The 18,657-nt window shown below is 47.4% G+C and overlaps 1 protein-coding gene across 2 annotated transcripts in view; it reads left to right on the forward strand.

Annotated features, from left to right (window-relative positions):
• Positions 1-18,657, forward strand: part of LOC121865190 — a 127,739-nt gene that overhangs the window by 17,750 nt on the left and 91,332 nt on the right. For both annotated transcript variants that reach the window (XM_042364505.1, XM_042364504.1), the window contains exon 4: positions 10,216-11,948. In XM_042364505.1, coding sequence (XP_042220439.1) covers positions 10,226-11,948 — 1,723 coding nt within the window. In that variant the 5' untranslated portion in view covers positions 10,216-10,225. The remainder of the gene's footprint in view (positions 1-10,215; positions 11,949-18,657) is intronic.

Below are 18,657 nucleotides of genomic sequence, written 5' to 3' on the forward strand. Positions count from 1 at the left end.
GCGGAGGAGGTGGGGAGGTGAGGCTGGCGGAGGTGGGAGGGTGAGGCTGGCGGAGGTGGGAGGTGAGGCTGGCGGTGGTGGGAGGTGAGGCTGGCTGGTGGGAGGGTGGGCTGGCGGTGGTGGGAGGTGAGGCTGGCGGAGGTGGGGAGGTGAGGCTGGCGGTGGTGGGGAGGGTGAGGCTGGCGGTGGTGGGAGGTGGGGCTGGCGGAGGGTGGGGGAGGTGGGAGGCTGGCGGAGGTGGGGAGGTGTGAGGCTGGCGGAGGTGGGGAGGCTGTGGGCTGGCAGGTGGGGAGGGTGAGGCTGGCGGTGGTGGGAGGGTGAGGCTGGCTGGTGGGGAGGGGTGAGGCTGGGAGGTGGGGAGGGTGAGGCTGGCGGAGGTGGGGAGGGTGAGGCTGGCGGAGGTGGGAGAGGCTGGCGGAGGTGGGAGGTGAGGCTGGCGGAGGTGGGAGGGAGGCTGGGGGAGGGTGAGGCTGGCGGAGGTGGGGAGGGTGAGGCTGGCGGAGGTGGGGAGGGTGAGGCTGGCGGAGGTGGGGAGGTGAGGCTGGCGAGGTGGGGAGGGTGAGGCTGGGGTGGGGAGGGTGAGGCTGGCGGTGGTGGGGGAGGTGAGGCTGAGCGGTGGGAGGGTGAGGCTGGCGGAGGTGGGGAGGGTGAGGCTGGCAGGTGGGAGGGTGGGAGGCTGGCGGTGGTGAGGCTGGCGGTGGTGAGGCTGGCGGTGGTGGGCTGAGGCTGGCGGTGGTGGGGAGGGTGAGGCTGGCGGTGGTGGGGAGGGTGAGGCTGGCGGTGGCTGGTGGTGGGGAGGGTGGGGCTGGCGGTGGTGGGGAGGGTGAGGCTGGCGGTGGTGGGGGAGGAGGCTGGCGGTGGTGGGAGGTGGGAGCTGGCGGTGGTGGGGAGGGTGAGGCTGGCGGTGGTGGGGAGGGTGAGGCTGGCGGTGGTGGGAGGGTGAGGCTGGCAGTGGTGGGAGGTGGGCTGGCGGTGGTGGGAGGTGAGGCTGGCGGTGGTGGGGAGGGTGAGGATGGCGGTGGTGGGGAGGGTGGTGAGGCTGGCGGTGGTGGGAGGGTGAGGCTGGTGGTGGTGGGGAGGGTGGGCTGGGGGGTGGTGGGGGAGGTGAGGCTGGCGGTGGTGGGGAGGATGAGGCTGGCGGTGGTGGGGAGGGTGAGGCTGGCGGTGGTGGGGAGGGTGAGGCTGGCGGTGGTGGGGAGGGTGAGGCTGGCATGGCGGTGGTGGGGAGGGTGAGGCTGGCAGTGGTGGGGAGGTGAGGCTGGTGGTGGTGGGGAGGGTGAGGGTGAGGCTGGCGGTGGTGGGGAGGGTGAGGCTGGCGGTGGTGGGGAGGCTGGCGGTGGTGGGGAGGATTTAATTGATTTATGACGTTGCCGTTGTGTTTTAATTTTTGGTGCTTCAACAACTGCCGGGGTTATAGGAGCACACACACACACACACACACACACACACACACACACTCTCTCTCTCTCTCTCTCTCTCTCTCTCTCTCTCTCTCTCTCTCTCGTGTGTGTGTGTGTGTGAGTGAATTCTTAATGCAAGATAACCTACAGCAAAAAAAAAATATATATATTAATAATTCATTGTCTTTCTAAAAATTTGGATTTGCATCAACTCGACAACGATAAGTGTTTACCCCTCCCAGCACAGCACCTCAGGGTAATACAGTATTGGTGTTGTGGTTCCTCCCAAAATGTGACTACCCTCCCAGCTACACAAGGACCTGGGCGGGATCACTAACTCCATCGCAGTATAAAAAAGAAAAAGAAAATAAGCAGCACTATATAAATAAACCAATATTAATACAAAAGTGTGATGACCCAAGGGAACAGAACAACGATAAAACACCAATAGGAAAGATGAAGCGATTCCTCCCGCCCTAACCTAACCTAACCCAACCAGACCCGTCGTCCTGATGGGTCCAAATGTTAACGAGACCCGTAATAGCAATGGTTAAATGTAACGTTTGGTTCCTGTTAAGATGAGGCGCCATTATAACCTACAAAGATAACAGTTGTATGTGTAATGGTGTTCCCTCCCTTCCCTTCCCCTCCCTCCGTCCCTCCCTCCCTCCCTCCCTCCCTCCCTCCCTCCTACCTTCCCTCCCTCCTACCTTCCCTCCTCCCTTTCCTCCTCTCCCCTCCCTCCCTCCTATTCCCTCCCTCCCTCTTCCTCCTCCTCCCCCTTCCTTCCCCTCCCTCCCTCCTACCTTCCTCCCTCCCTCCTACCTTCCCTCCCTCCTCCTACCTTCCCTCCCTCCCTCCCTCCCTCCCTACCTTCCTTCCACCCTCCCTCCCTCCCCCTTCCCTCCCTCCTCCCTCCACCTTCCTTCCCTCCCTCCCTCCTCCTACCTTCCCTCCTCCTCCTTCCGTCCCTCCCCTCCCTCCTACCTTCCCTCCCTCCCTCCCCTCCCCTCCCTCCTACCTTCCTTCCTTCCCTCCCCTCCTCCCTCCCTCCTACCTTCCCTCCCTCCTCCTTCCCGTCCCCTCCCCTCCCCTCTACCTTCCCCTCCCTCCTCCCTTCCCGTCCCTCCCTCCCTCCCCTCCCACCTTCCCTCCTCCTCCCTTCCCTCCCCTCCCTCCCTTCCCCTCCCCTCCTCCTTCCCGTCCCCTCCCCTCCCTCCCTACCTTCCCCTCCTCCCCTCACCTGCCTTCCCTCCCTCCCCCCTAACTTCCCCTCCCTCCCCCCTTCCCACCTCCCTCCCCTACCCCCTCCCTTCCCTTCCTCCTTCCCTCCCCTCCTCCCACCTTCCCTCCTCCCTCCCTCCTACCTTCCTTCCCTCCCTCCTCCTTCCCGTCCCTCCTTAGCTATCAAAGACAAACCCACGTGCCTGGCAACCTGCTGGAATCGTGATCTGGGTCGAATACTACAGCAATAAGATGAAAGGCATTACTCCCTGAATCCGCCGGGGAATCCATTCTTGAGAACCATTAAAGGCTTCCACCAAACTAATTATCCAGTAGTGAGTGTTGATTGAATGGATACTTATTCTTTGAAGCTTATATATCGGGACTACAGCTTCAGAACCCACCTCTCTCCCACCTTCCTTCCCACCTCCCCTCCCACCTCCTATCACCTTCCCTCACACACCCTTCCACCCCTCCTGAAAAAAATCTCCGCTACAGTTATAATCCCCAAGAGATACGAGGAAGGTAGTAGGATCACGTGTTGTTGTTGTTGCTGTTGTTGTTGTTGTGTTCGCTGACCGTGTTTGTGTCGTCTGGGGGATGTTTTTGCGCAGGAAAAAAGCGTCCTGGGTTTAATACAGGACTTGACGACATCTGTTATATGTGACCTTCAACATCGTAATGATGGCCTTAACCTCGATGATCCCTTTAACGATAATAGGTTTGGTTCCTTTGATCTCTCAACTGACCAACCCGAACAAACAGGGTGTGTGTGGGGTGTGGGGTGATGATGAGGAAGCTTCCCAACGTGATCCAGCTGTACTTGTTCCGAGTCAGGCGAGCGTGACCTCTATGTCTTACTCACGAAAGGTCATTTATTTACTTTAAGACTTCCACCTAACTAAATATGTGGTTATCTCTCTCTCTCTCGTGTGCAGGTTCTTACTCGGTGGCGGGAAACAGTTAACGGGTCGCTTGATACTCTTGTCTCACCTCACCTCACCTCACCGCCGTTAGTACCCACAGGTGACACACTTTCCCCCTCACACTTTCCCCTAACTGGAGGAGGCATAATGCTCCTACATCTGTCTCTCCGTCCGTTTGAACATGTCTCGACACATCACCTGGCTTCAGTACGTAAGGTGCTATCATAAACCAAGTAATGATTTATCTCACTAACAGTACAAAGGAAAGGTCCAAAATTACCATCAAACATTACGGTGAGATGTTTAACTTTATCACACACGGTCTCTTGCCATCGGTTAGGAGACAAAATTTAATACACCAATGCTCTGGGAATCTGGAGTTAACGCAACCTCTCATAGTTATAGTGATCGTCTGCCAGAGAATCACGGTGGTGTCCAGGATCGAGAGGGAGCAGTCACCATACTTACGTGTGTGGTCTGTATGTTACTGGTGTTTCTGGAAGCTGTGAGAGAACTTGTAGTTGTACACACACACACACACACACACACACACACACACACACACACACACACACACACACACACATGTTCTCGGCTATGAATCGTGTTTTAAGGTCAGGAAAAATTGAGATGTGGGTTAGGCCATTCCCTTTTTGACCTAATATGAGAACCTGTGTGAGAGTTAATCGTTGTTTTGCTCTCGATAGTTGTATCATCTCCTGAACTACGTCGCTCTGTAGTTAATCAGACTGTGACTTACTTAATCCTAGAATATTTAAGTTATGTCAGGATCTTCAACGTAAAGTTTGTTGAGAAGAGCATCTGAAGTATCCAGCAGCGGACCTGTATGGAAGACATCTGGGTGTGTGTGTGTGTGTGTGTGTGTGTGTGTGTGTGTGTGTGTGTGTGTGTGTGTGTGTGAAAAAGAGTGGCTTATGTGTATAGGAGAGAGAGAGAGAGTCGGTTATCACTCCTTCCTAATCTGTTTACCTGGCAATGATGCTGTAATGATCTCTACACCTGTGTGTCTGTTACCGCGTGGTGTTACAACACTCGGACCAACCAGCCAGTCAGTCAATTAGTTAGTCAGTTGGTCAGTCAGTCAGTCAGTCAGGTTACTGATAGTCAACGCTGTATAGATACACAAATCATCCACAAATATATACCGTATTTCTGGTTATGAAATATAAAATAATGAAGTAATTGTCTCCTTTAGAATGAATTCATGTTCATTTTCGTTGACCTTTTACATCATGGGGCGGAATATATATAATGCCTTTGAAGTTTATGAAGAGAATAATTAGAATTAGTTGTAGTGAAACGTGGCGTTAAAACTCCCTAGGTTTTGTGACACTGACACGCTTATCCAAGGGAGCGTGATGCCCTGCCCTGCCCCCTGCCCTACCCCCTGCCCTACCCCCCCTACCCCCTGCCCTACTCCCTCCCCTACCCCTTCCCCTCCCTCCCCTACCCCTCCCCCCTGCCCCTCCCCCCCTCCTCCCCCTGCCTTCACATCCTCTGCCTTGCCCTAATCTGCTCCCTAAACTGCCACGCCCCGCCCTACCCTACCCTACCCTACCTTACCTTACCTTACCCTGTAGTACCCTGGCGCCGTAAGTTAGTCACTGGCCTGTTGAGAGAGAATTATCTTCCTTGCCTCTGACCCACCATAGACTCCTCACTGCATTCCTTACTCGTGTTCTGATGACCATTGGTGTAGAGGACATCGATGGTGGGATAACTAGCAGGTAATGGTAGTAATAGTAATGATAACTAGGACTATAACATGAACTTGGACGTAATAGCAATAAAAACAAGAAAATTAATAAATAGGAGTCACGGTTGATGATGATGATGATGATGATGATGATGATGATGATGATGATGATAGTGACTAGTAACTTGGAATCGATCACAATGTTTATCTTTCTTGCGACACACAAAACCCGAATCATCTCGTTGGACGTCGTAAGTTCCATCAATATCCTCCCTACCATTATTACACAGGAGAGGTGGTGGTGGTGGTGGTGGTGGTGGTGGTGAACTAAGAATGGCATGGTATCCAGGAAGCACTACGGGGCGTCACTCTCTTCCGTGAATACACCCAATTTCGGAGGCCGGGTTATTGTTATCGAGTAGATCCTTGAGTGAGTTTGTTGTTGAGTGAATCAGGTTGGGAATGCAATAAGCTGAATGGTGGTTCGATGTAATAAACTGGTGTAAAAATCCAAACACACACACACACACACCATCCACACACACACACCTATCACACACACACACACACACACACACCTACCACATACACACACACACACACCTACCACACACACACAGCCACACCTACCACACACACACACACACACACACACACACCTACCACACACACACACGTGACAGGAGTTAGGTCTTGGAATATATTAAGTGAGGGAGGCATTAAATAAACGAGAGAGGAAAGAGTTAAGGTTCAGTTTATGGAATAAATTTAATATATAGTGTTGAGAGGGTCATGGTATATGTGTACGCAGGAGTGGTGGTGGTGGTGCGTAGTGTCTGGCTGCTGGTGGAGGAGGCTGCGTATACTGTAGGAGGGATAGCGGTGCCTGAAGGTCTGCTGTACTCACGAGAGCTTGAGTGGGGTACTTTAGCATTGAAGGTGGGAGGCACAGACTGTAGGTAGCTGGGGAATGGCTTAACTTAACCTTTTTACCTAACCTAACCTGACGTGATCTAACCTAACCTGACCTGATCTAACCTAACCTAACCTCATATGGTCGTAATATAACATAATCTACCCTACCTCTTATATAACGCAAGTTTCCTAATTTAACCTAACCTGTACTACCTAACCCAATCTATCCCTACCGTAGGATTAGGATAGGGAATGTTAAGAGTGCTAGGATAGGTTAGGTTAAGTTAGAGTTTGGTTAGGTTAGGTTAATGGAAGTTAGGTTGTGTTAGGGTAGGAGTTGGTTAGATTAGGGAACTCCGTTTGGGCTAGGTTGAGTTACATTAAGGTACGATGTGGTTAGGTTAGGTTAGGTTAGGTTAGGTTAGGTTTAGTTAAAGTTAATGTATATTAGAAGGAAGTTGAATTACCAAGCGTGCTAACAACGTATTTAATTAATACATAGTCCCCATTAACCTCTAAAAGCCAACTAAAATACTCTAGTTACGCATGTTCAGTTCTACGACAGTTTGAGAGAAGGATACGACATTTTTTAGACCTTCTGTACGATAATTTCATGACGAGCAATTGGCAATGCTTGGTTACAGATGGACTGCGGTGTCTGGCGTATGTGGGGTGGGTGTGTGGTGGAGGGGTGTCTGCCTTATGTCGATAGTGAGAGGGAGATGGAGAACGAGAGAGGGACAATCATGGATGCGTCAACATATGAATTATTATTATTATTATTATTATTATTATTATTATTATTATTATTATTATTATTATTATTATTATTATTGGTAATTGTTAAAAAAAACATTGTACACCATCACCACCACCTCCTCCTCCTCCTCCTCCTCCTCCTCAACAACCACCACTATCACCACCACATTGGAGTATTGCGTCATTGTACAAGGTTCCCACAGTGAAGGCTTGGCACGGTGCCTGGCCTGGCCTGGCAGTGGCACCCTAGGGGGATTGCGAGCCAGATTAGCGTCGCCTCTACGGAAGTGCCTCACCACAAGCATCTGCATTTTTGTTTTTATCATTTTTGTTTGTGGTTACGTCGTCCCTCCCGCGCTGATGGTGTTATGGTATGGCAAGGGGAGGGGGGGGGGTACTGCCTCATGTGTTAACCGTACGTTTATGGTCATGTGTTAGTTACGTGGGTGTAGTGTCCACCTATGTGTGTGTGAAGTGTCGACCTATGTGTGTGTGTGTGTGTGTGTGTGTGTGTGTGTGTGTGTGTGTGTGTAATCATCGTTTTCATCAGTCCGCCCACCACCACATGAGGTCCTTCGCCGTACGATAAATATCTCGTAACTTGGTTTGAGATCTAAGCTCCCTTGATCTCTTTCTCTGTGTTTGTTATAGGTATATACGTTTAATGCTTCTTTTAATTTGTAGTTTTTTGTTGTTGTTGTTCGTGTTTAATTGTCAGGTGTACCAGTCAGGTGTGCCGGCGTCACTTTTCACTCTTCTAACTAAAGCTTGTGAGGACAGTTTAGGGCATTGTGAGTCTTTTTTATTATTGCTAAATGAGTTTTCGTTTCTCGTCACCAGTCGTCCAGAATACATGTAGGTGTGTGTCTGTCTCTTCTTTATACTGTGAAGTTTGTAACCCTGTTGAATATTACTTTGGGGTGAATTTATTCCTTATCTTACCACACACACACACACACACACACACCACACACACACACACACACACACACACCACACACACACACACACACACACACACACCACACACACACACACACACACACACACACACACACACACACACACACACACACCACACACACACACACACACACACACACACACACACACACACACACACACACCACACACACACACACACACACACACACACACACACACACTTTTTCACGTATACCTATTTTTTATATATTTAGATATACTGTATGTATGTGTGTACGTATTAATGCTCGTACATGGACGTGTATGTGTTATTCCTGTATGCATGCATGTATGTATGTATGATGTTACTGTAAATGTATATGTTTCAATCTTGTTACACATTAATGCGTTTGGCTCTCAGTCACGCGTTTGGCTCTCAGTCACGCGTTTGGCTCTCTTTCTCCTTTACTTCCATTAATGTTTCCTGTTTTTAGTGTGAGGGGATTTGCTTTGGTTCTGTCTGTCCACTCGTCCGTCTGTCGGTCCGTCCATCCCATATTCATATCAGCTTAATAAAACAAAAAACAATTGAAGGGGTTTTATTTCAATTAGACGTAAAAGGAATCAAAACACATCACCTAACCTAACAATCCAGTGTCGAGATTCTCAAAGACTCGTAAATATTCTCTCCTGGGGGTAAGAGGCCGCGTCTAGTTACCACAGATTCTCACTCCACTGTCGATGTCATTCTGGTAGCGTTGGTTTTTGTACCGTGTCTTAAGTGAGCCAACGAGAAGCTTCCTCACGTCTCCAGTTACAAGGAAAACTTAGCTAAGGAACCTTGAAGACTCGTTTCCTGCTTGACGGGTGTGGCCTTAGCTTACATTATCAAGTTTCCTAGTTTGTCTGTATGTAATTTATTATTCAAGAGGGTTTATGTCCTATACTGTATTGATAAACACCTGTCCAACTGTTTGTTCCTTTGTCCATATGCTGTAAGGACTAGGCATGGTCTTCAGTGTATTAGCGGTGTGGTCTGTGGTCTTCGTTTCTGGATGATGTGGTTGGGATATCGAGATATTTGATGTTTTTTTTTTGTTTTTTTTTATGAATCACCTGAATTTGGGGAGTTCAGGTTAGTGCGATATGATGTCAATTCCGAGCAAAGGAACGTAAACAATAGTGTATTTAAGTACAAAGTCTGCTGCAACTTGAGATAAATTTATAATAATGTTTGATTTTCCTTCATGAAACACGAAAATCGGGTTTCACCAGCCTTAGGTCCACAGAGACACAGCAGGACCAGCACTACCCTCGGCCATTTCCCCCACCGGTAAAGTTGGGTACCCACTCACAGCTGGGTGGACTAGGGGTGTCCCAGACTTGGAAACAGCTACCCTTAGGACAGTAACTGAGCATTATCCATTCGGCCTCCACCACACCATACCACAGCTGGTCACCATCACCATGTAGCGGAGGAGAACCCATCTGGCGAGTGTTTGAGTGGAGAGACAATTTATGCCTCGTTACTCTCTCTATATATACAGGGTGTCTCGTGGAGTTTTCATCACAACAGCAACATTGTTCCCGCTCGTTGATGTGTGACGTGTCCCACAAGTTAGGACAATGTTGCTGCTGTAATACCATACAACCATTCACGCGATCTCCACATTTTTCAGAGACCTCCTGTATATTGGATATATTGGAACATCAATTCTGGCAGCATGTAATAAGTGTCAGGAGGGGACGATGGTGTGTTATGAGCAGCGGGTGTTTTGGTCACGTGGTGTGTGGGTTCAGGCAGGAGGTTGTCACCCGCCCGCCCCTCACTATGTGTTGGCGGGTATTTGTACAAAACTTGGCAAAAATCTCCTAACCTAACCTAACCTATAGGACAAGAAGTAAGCATTCTAGCCTCCCCTAACGTATGATATCTTGATGCATCGTACTCAAAGTGCTAAGAAAAAAAAGTTGACGTCGTCCTCAAGAGGTTAAAAGGAAGATGAACCACGTCACTGATAAACCCAAGTTTTTACTTTGTGTTGTTATTATTATTATTATAATTATTATTATTATTATTATTATTATTATTATTATTATTATTATTGTTATCATTATAAGTAGTAGTAGTAGTTATATGAATCATTATTTTCATGTTACTTGTGTTATCATCATTATTATCATTTTTATTTTCTTAAGATCTGACAACCAATATAAACCTAAGTGGCTTTACATTATCCCAAACCGTTTTATTAACAAGATTTTGATTGTTAAGGTGATGTTGTGTCACGCAGGTCACATATCTTATGATTATGTTTGTGATTAATGGTGGCCACTCTTCACCCGGCAGGTTGGGCAGCATGGAGCCCGTACAGGACTTCAGTCGACTCCGCGTCACAGATTCCCCACAGGAGGGAGGCAAGAAATCCCAAGCCTCTTCCTCAGATCTCTACCCTCGAGTGGGCCTGCTGCAGCCTGGAGGTCCTGCCCACAGGCCTCACAGCAACGATTTCCAGAGACCCCCTCCTCCGAAATATCCTTCAGGAGACTCGCACTCGGGCGTAGGGGGCCGGGCAGCAGGAGGGGTGGTACACCTGGAGCCTGACTACACAGACAACACTCGGGACTACAGGAAGGCCCGCCCTCCCCCTCAGTACCATGAAGCTGTGAGCGGCCTCCACCGTTTTACTCATTACAATCCTGAGTCTAATTTGCAGAAATATGCCTCAGAGACGTCACTGTTACGAGGCGGTGGTGGAGGAGGGAGGGAGAGGGTCCCCGGCAGAGAGCAGGAGGGACACAGAGGCCGCAGTTACTCCAACGTCGCCTCCGTCAGTCGTCCTCTCGACATCCCAGCCAGGCCTCGACCTCAAGAACACTCGCTTGATTCCTCCATGAAGACACCCAGTTCTTTTACAGATATAAATTCAATATTCCAGCAGCAACAGCAGCAGCCTTCTCATAAAGGTGTGAGCACGACCAAGGCCAACCCTGTGGTGATTCAGCAGAAGACCCAGATGATGCCCGGGCGATCACAGCCTTTCAGAGAGGACGTGACACAGGGACCAAGAGGAAACCCCCCACTCACACTTCCAATCCCAATTATGAACAACTTTCGCTCAAAAAGTCCGAGCCTAGATTGTTACTTAAATCAGAGGGATCTAGATTTGACATTCCATCGGTCGTATCGATCAAAAAGTCCAAGTATTGATTGTATTGTTTCTGAAGCTGTCACCTCCACCTCCAGTAAAATATTCGCCTCCAAGAGTCCCAGTGTTGATACCTATTTGAACCGCATAGCGAACCCCGGTGAACCCAGCCTTTCTCAATTTAGTGGCCGAGACCAGGACTTCCGGAGCACGGGTAACTACCTAAGCGTGCACAGCGCCAAACACTTCCGCAGCAAAAGCCCGAGTCTAGACGCTGGCGTCTTCCTCGAGGCGGTGCGGGGCGGCAGTCAATTTGAACTTCCAGGAAACAGGACTTATCCTCATCGTCCTTTTGCAAGTACCACCTTGACCGAGGCCAAAATTGAATCAACGGACCAAGTTCAGGTGGGTCGCAATGGAGACAACAGCCTAATGATTCCACCACCTGGGGCTCTGGAGCGACGACCCAGCGCCCAGAGTTTACCTGACCTCTCCGGGCCTGCCCTGGATGACCTCTGTCCCATTACTGGACCTTCCACGACACTCACTTCACGGCCCTTCAGCCCCCCAACTTACACTCAGGCTCCCTTCACCGCCCCTCTTAACCATCAAACGTCCCACCTGCAGGCAGCTCAGTACACCAGCCCGACACTCACAAGTAAAACTACGTCTCAACACCTGCCAGAGACCAGCACCTCAGTCACTAAGAGCCTCCGGTCTCGCCCTTCCATACAAACGTCTCCGAGTCGCGAAATCCCAGGCATCAAACGCGAGCAGGACTCGCCACCTCCGCCTTACCCGCGCCATCGGCCACCTGGGGACATGGCTAAAGGACCGCTTCTACCTGGGCTAGATGAGGTCCTGCCTCCCCGAGAAACACGACCAATCGCCGGCTGCTCCAACCTGGTGGTCAGCCGCCTCAGCGATAACACAGGTAAGTGTGCACAATCTTGTTTACTGACGCTGTACTCTTGCTTGCTCTCCTGAACTTCTTATATCCAGTTTTAGAAAGTAAAGTGGTGGAAGGTCTGGTTTAGTGGCTTGAGGCTTCATTGTACCTTAACAGTGTTTTATCTTATTGATGTTAAGTGAACATGTCTTCTTGAGATGGAGTATCAGTGTACTGTAATGTTTGTTATATTGGAATTTTTTGACGTATTTAACTTGCGTCAACCAGCTGGGAGTCATTTTTGTGTCCGTTCACGAGGAATATTTACTGCGGGAACCTTTGTGAATCTGATCTCAAGAGAGCATCAGGGAGGCTGGCAGTCAATTGTTACTTAATGTGTGTTATGAGGAGGAAATATCTAATATTACACTTCACACTACTACAACACCCAAAGCTCTGTAACACTGCAACATCTCGGCTTGATATTTGATCATAGGGAGTGATACCACTCCCCTTATCCCCCCTTTACCTACCCGTCCCTCTCTCCACCCAACACCCGTCCCTCTCTCCACCCAACACCCGTCCCTCTCTCCACCCAACACCCGTCCCTCTCTCCACCCAACACACTCAGTAACCCGAAACTTAATCTCTAGCATTAAACTTTCGAGAAATAAGATACACATCCAAAAAAAGTTGTTCATAGAGGCGATTAACGTTTATAAAATACAGTATGATTAAACATATCAATCTATTTAAAGTCAATTCATACACCGGAGGAACTACCTACCAGATGCTGCTCCACTTTGTCATTTAACATTCTGCCACACCAAACCTAATCTAACCTAACACATTAGTTTTTATTATCATATTTAAGAAAATCGTCTATCATGACAACTCGGAGAACCGGCTACTGCTACAGTATAATTTATTCGTTTGTAAATTAAACCACCATCATTATGTTAGGGGGAAAAACTTGTGTAAAGGGACCGTCCAGCCTCCAGGGAAGTGAAAAGGGAGTCATGAGCGCGTCGAAGGTCGGAGGAAGCGTCTGGAGAATAGTGATCTGGAACAAAAATATGAAATTTATTTACGCAAAATGTATTACTCGTGCAGTTTTGTCGATTTCATGAGGTATAAGAACACATTTATATAAAGGTGAGCAACTAATCATCTGGAATATATATATATATATATATATATATATATATATATATATATATATATATATATATATATATATATATATATATAACGGTGTTAACTAAGGCAGTCAGTCATCTGTTTAGAGTCAGGCGTGAACTGTGGCAGCCTCATGCTGCTTGCCATCGTCATAAAGTCACAAAGAAAAACAAACAGGGCCACACCCCTCCCAGCAGGGGGAGGTGAGAGCGGTGCTGGGGTGGCCGGGCACGCCTCAACCTCAGCTAGTCATCCAACACCAGCAGGAGCCCCAGGATAAATGTTGAGCGTCGCGGCCGCCATCTGTAGGAGCAGCTGCTGCCCCGGGACACGAGCGACCCCCAGCCCACCACCCTCCCAGGCCACCACGCCTACACCTCCCGGGCACCGGCCCACATGTACCCCTCACACACACTTACCATAGTGTTGAGATCTCTCATCACTCTCTGGTCATTCCAGAAACGAATTTGCTGAATGAAGTAACTTTGTATTTAGTTTTTCTAATTGTTGTGTGAATGATTCTTGTTATCACGGCATACAAATCGTTTTGGAAAATAAATGATAAGTGCATTGTAGTACAGTGTAGTACACAAACAGGTGTAGATCTGGACACACAGGCTTGGCTCTCTTGTTCTGATTTACTTAAGTATGACAGTTTTAGTGGATGAATATCTATCTCCTTGTCTGTCTGTTAGTAATCTGTAAGGAGATCCCCTAACACGACCTCATAATAGTAGTGTAGGTGGCTGGCACTGTGAGGTGATGTCGGGGTCAGTGGTTGCCAGGAGGAGACACTCATCACATAACCAGTCGTTAGGCGCAGTTAAGACAAGACTTAGATACTTTTAATAATGTCTTTATGTTTGTCCTGTACTTGTTTGGGAATGTTTATCTTTTCACGCCACCTGTGTCATGCTTGGCTGTGTCGGTGTGCCAGTGTACTGTATCACCAACTCTTACATATTGTACATACAAGCACTCACAGTAACCTTCGCCAGCGAGTACTGTATTATGTATGGACACCTCAGCTTGCATGAAATAATGGCGCTGACAACCAACGACAGACAGACAGACAGACAGGTATATAGAGACAGACAGAGCGAGAGAAACTTGTATATTTCTAGTTCTTCACGGCTGCAGAATGTAAGATGTCCTCTTCATGAATCTGTTTCCTTCAGTTGTTTTATACACGGACCGACTACCATGGGAGAGACCTGGGGGTGAAGACAGTGCTATATATAAGTGTACACTACAACAGAGGCGAATATAAATACTGTACCTTCAAGTCAAGCTTCAATCTTTCAATTAAACCCAAAAGATAGGACCACCTCCTTACGAACAAAACTAGAAGTTGGATCTTACACTTCTTATAAATTAGACCTTCCTACTATAAACAAAAAGCTTCAATTCTCTAAAACAGAAAAACGCTTCATTAAAAGATGAGTGACCAAAGGACACTACCCTTGCCCTCTCCAACACTTGCCCTCTTGCCCCTTCCTTCCACTCTTATTAAAACAAAAGATACGTTGCGATGATTTAACCCTTATGACTGTATGTCTTTACGTATACATCAAAGGGTTCAGCTTCAATCGTTCTCAAAGCTTCAAAATTCGTTCTCAAAGCTTCAAATTTCGTTCTCAGTGATTCAAAATTCGTCCTCAAAGCTTCAATAATCGTCTTCAGAGCGTCAAGAATCATCCCCAAAGCTTCAAAATTCATCCTCAAAGCTTCAAAAATCGTTCTCAAAGCTTTAATATTCGTCCTCAAAGCTTCAACAATCATCCTCAAAGGGTTAGATTTAGATATATGATTTGTGTCACCCTCCAAATGATTATCTGCACGTAGAGTTTTGCTTACGATTGAGTCAGCTAATTGCATTAAGGTCAGTTCTTGTTATACTGTTAATGCGAATAATCACAAGGTAATTCGTAGTTATATTTGAGATTGGTTCTGACCATTACCACCGCTCCTCCCCTCCCTCACCCCGACCACGTGACCCCCTTCTATGCTTGCTTTGCTTGGAGAGAAGAGTGTGTGTATAGGGGGGGGGTGTTATTGATTTGCACCAGTACGTCCTTGTTTATGTCCGTCCCGCGCAAGTGTGTCAACAGGATGGACTATTACCTGTTTCATCATAGAGCCGCGACTTGTATAAAAAGGGCTCCTTAATACTCGTCCTCATGTGGCCTGATTTTTATAGAAGCCGCGGGATTGATTTTTGTATCGGTGACGGAAGGAAAGGAAAGGTTTTTTTTAACCCACTAAACTAACGCCGCTTTTGATCCTCTCGAGTAAATAAAATATCGCGTGTGTGTGTGTGTGTCAGTCAGTCATATATACGTTTTCCTCACTGGGTTTTCCCTTTACCTCATCTCGCCTCGGCTTGCGTCATTTCGCGTCCCCTTCCTTAACTTAATCCCCACCTATTTCTTTCCTTGCCTCTCCTCCCCTCACCTCACCTCCCCTCCCCTCACCTCCCCTAACCTCACCTAATCCTGCCCTCCCCTCCCCTCACCTCACCTCCCCTTACCTCACCTAATCCTCCCCTCCCCTCCACCAACCACGCTTCACTCACACGCACTACATCATTAATTTTAGTTCTCAGATTAAATTACAAAATACCTGTATAATTAGACTCGTATATCGTGTTACATGGTGAGTGTGGTGGTGGCTACAAGGCTCGTGTCCAGTCCTAACCATCCACACTGCCTCCTTGTATACGGAAGACTTAACGAATTCAGTGTGCTATATCCGGGTGCTAAGGCCAATACGATTCATCTTTCACGTTGTTAATTATTTCAGACGCTCTAATTCAAGGTTGCAGTATTTGAGAGTCTTATATTTCACGAGTTAAAGTGAGGTGAGGGAAGGATTAAGTGAAGTGAGGTGAGGATTAGGTGAGGTGAGGGAAGGATTAAGTGAAGTGAGGTGAGGATTAGGTGAAGTGAGGGAGGTAAGGTGAGGTGAGGGGACAACAATGCAACACAGGCTAGTCTCGACAGTGAACGTAAATGGCCAGTATAAAACACGAAGCGGGGATCGAACCCCGGTGTGTGAGAGAGCCTGGCGGGGCTGTCACCATGATGTTCTCGTCCATGTGCAACTTCCTCAACAACCCGAACTATTGGCAACTTAATGCAAGAGGAGTGACGCAGGAGGAGGATGAGTGACGAGGAGGAGGATGAGTGACGCAGGAGGAGGATGAATGACGAGGAGGAGGATGAGTGACGCAGGAGGAGGATGAGTCACGCAGGAGGAGGATGAGTGACGCAGGAGGAGGAGGAGGAGGAGAATAAGTGACACAGAAGGAGGATGAGTGACGCAGGAGGAAGACGAACCCACTTACGACACTTGATGATGCTTCTGGCTAATCCTTATTTATTTATCAAGGGGAGGAGGGAGGAGAGGGTTATGAAGAGGAGGAGGAAGAAAAGAAGTAGGAGGGAGATAACAAGAAGTAGGAGAGAAGACAGGGAGAACGAAGAAGAATAACAGAAGGAAGAGGAAGAGAGAAAGAGGAGAGAGAATAAAATAAGCAGTCTTGGTTAGGTTAAGTTATCTTTAGTTAACTCTGAGATGAATTAACCACCGCCCTCTAAGGGGCTACAGGTAGTGAGTGTAGCACCGGTGAACAGTGGTTGTTTACACGTGATGACACAGGTGAGGTGTGTGGCGGCGTCACCATGAATCATTAAAAATATTGTTATTCACATTTGTAAAACAGTTTCCTTTAAGAAATAACTGAGTGGGAAGTTTTCACTATGAGATTGATTTGATGTTTGGGTGAGTCAAGTATTCCTCAAACATCACTGTGATGTTTGTTTTGCTTTACCCTAGTGAACTATGACGTCATCGAGTAACGTTCGAAGGAAATCTCCTAAGTTAATGATAATACTGAAGTGTTATACAGGACTAAATCATGCGCCCAGAATGGACATACAGGTATATGATTAAATATTACAGTTTGTCAATGTGCATTTAAGGTTTACCAAACGTTTTATCTATTTAGATGTGAAAAGTGGGTCCAATAGGCCGTCACGGTCCGGTAGGAGCAGTATGAACAGTAAACAGCACATTGTATACAAAGTCATTTTTCGGTAGACAATAAGACACCGTGTCCGGCACTACGCTGGACCGACTTCACTACCCATTTAAGGCTGGCTGAAATGAAGGTGCCCCAGGTGCGGAGCCACGAGGACGAGCAGTAGGCCAGTGTTGTATCCACTCGACCGTCGCACTCCTACTCTGATGTACACTACATAATGATAATGCCGGGCTTTGTGTTACTGTAAGGCAGGGCCCCTCACTACCTGCACTACACCATATACTTCTCGGGGTTAAGAACTTCCCTCTATGTTTATTTCACGAATGACTAATATGGTGCGGATGGTAATTGTTCATAACAGCATCATAGTTGATTCTAACCTATTATTTGGCGTTTTCGTAATACTGGTCTAGATAATTACCAGGTGAAGGAATTCTCTGTTGTAGTTTAATGTGAACTGTCTCAAGTCCAGGTTAGACCAACGTTGACATCTGCCCAGGTACAAACAAGAGCCTCTACCTGGTGATAGTGGGAGCCCGAGAAGTGAACTGTCATCCTAAAGGCTAGTGGTGTGACAGGTAACGAAACTAAAGTCGCAGTCAGAAGCACTATGAGCAACACTTGCCATGTTTCCATCGTGGGCGGGCCTCGTGCCCAGTAGTGGCCGGTTCATTCATGGAGGGCCGCGGCCAGGGTGTGGGGAGTGTGGTGGCCTGGGGGCGCGTGGAGGACACTCTTAGTGGGGGAGCTGAGCGAGGTGGCGCCACGCGAAAATGACGATCACGTTTCCACATTTACCCCTTTTTTGAATCATTCTTCTGTGGGCCGTAGCTTCTGCTCGTGTGTGAGGAGAACGGCATCTTGTGTGTCCTTTTCTGAAGGAACATCGACAGAGGCTTCATCGTCCGTGTAAATATTAGCAAAACTTTTCAATACTTCTTTTACGCTGCAGAGAATATACTGTAATATGATTTGTAAGTTACGTGATACAGAAAATTACTTAGTAAAGGGTAGTTAAACACCCACCGTTATTTACGGTTTTGTAAGTATGAATTCAGTAAAATAAAAGTCAAATTAAAATGGCCTTGTTTTAGCAATAAGGAAAAATAATTTTAATCAAATACAAAGGGAAATTAATCATTCATGATTAAATGGTTTAAGAAAAAAATCATGCAATATTTAATTACTCCAGGAAATTCTCTTTTGTTGAAAATGTTTTAAAATATATTTTTGCTATGTAAATCTAAATGACAAAAGAGATGCAAGTCCAACACAACAAAAAATCGATCTGGTGGGCTTTTGTCCAGGTTTTCTTCTGTATATTGAAGCCACCTAGAACAAATATAAATGTTCCAAATTACTTACAAATTACATTAAGACTCTACAGCACCCATTTGGCGACGAAATTAACCTATTGTAGAATTATTATTATTATTATTATTATTATTATTATTATTATTATTATTATTATTATTATTATTAAGCCAATCAGTCAGTCAGATATGTACATTATTATATAACCCGATGCGA

The sequence above is a fragment of the Homarus americanus genome, unplaced genomic scaffold (assembly GCF_018991925.1).
Source record: "Homarus americanus isolate GMGI-L3 unplaced genomic scaffold, GMGI_Hamer_2.0 scaffold18547, whole genome shotgun sequence".
Lineage (NCBI taxonomy): Eukaryota > Metazoa > Arthropoda > Malacostraca > Decapoda > Nephropidae > Homarus > Homarus americanus.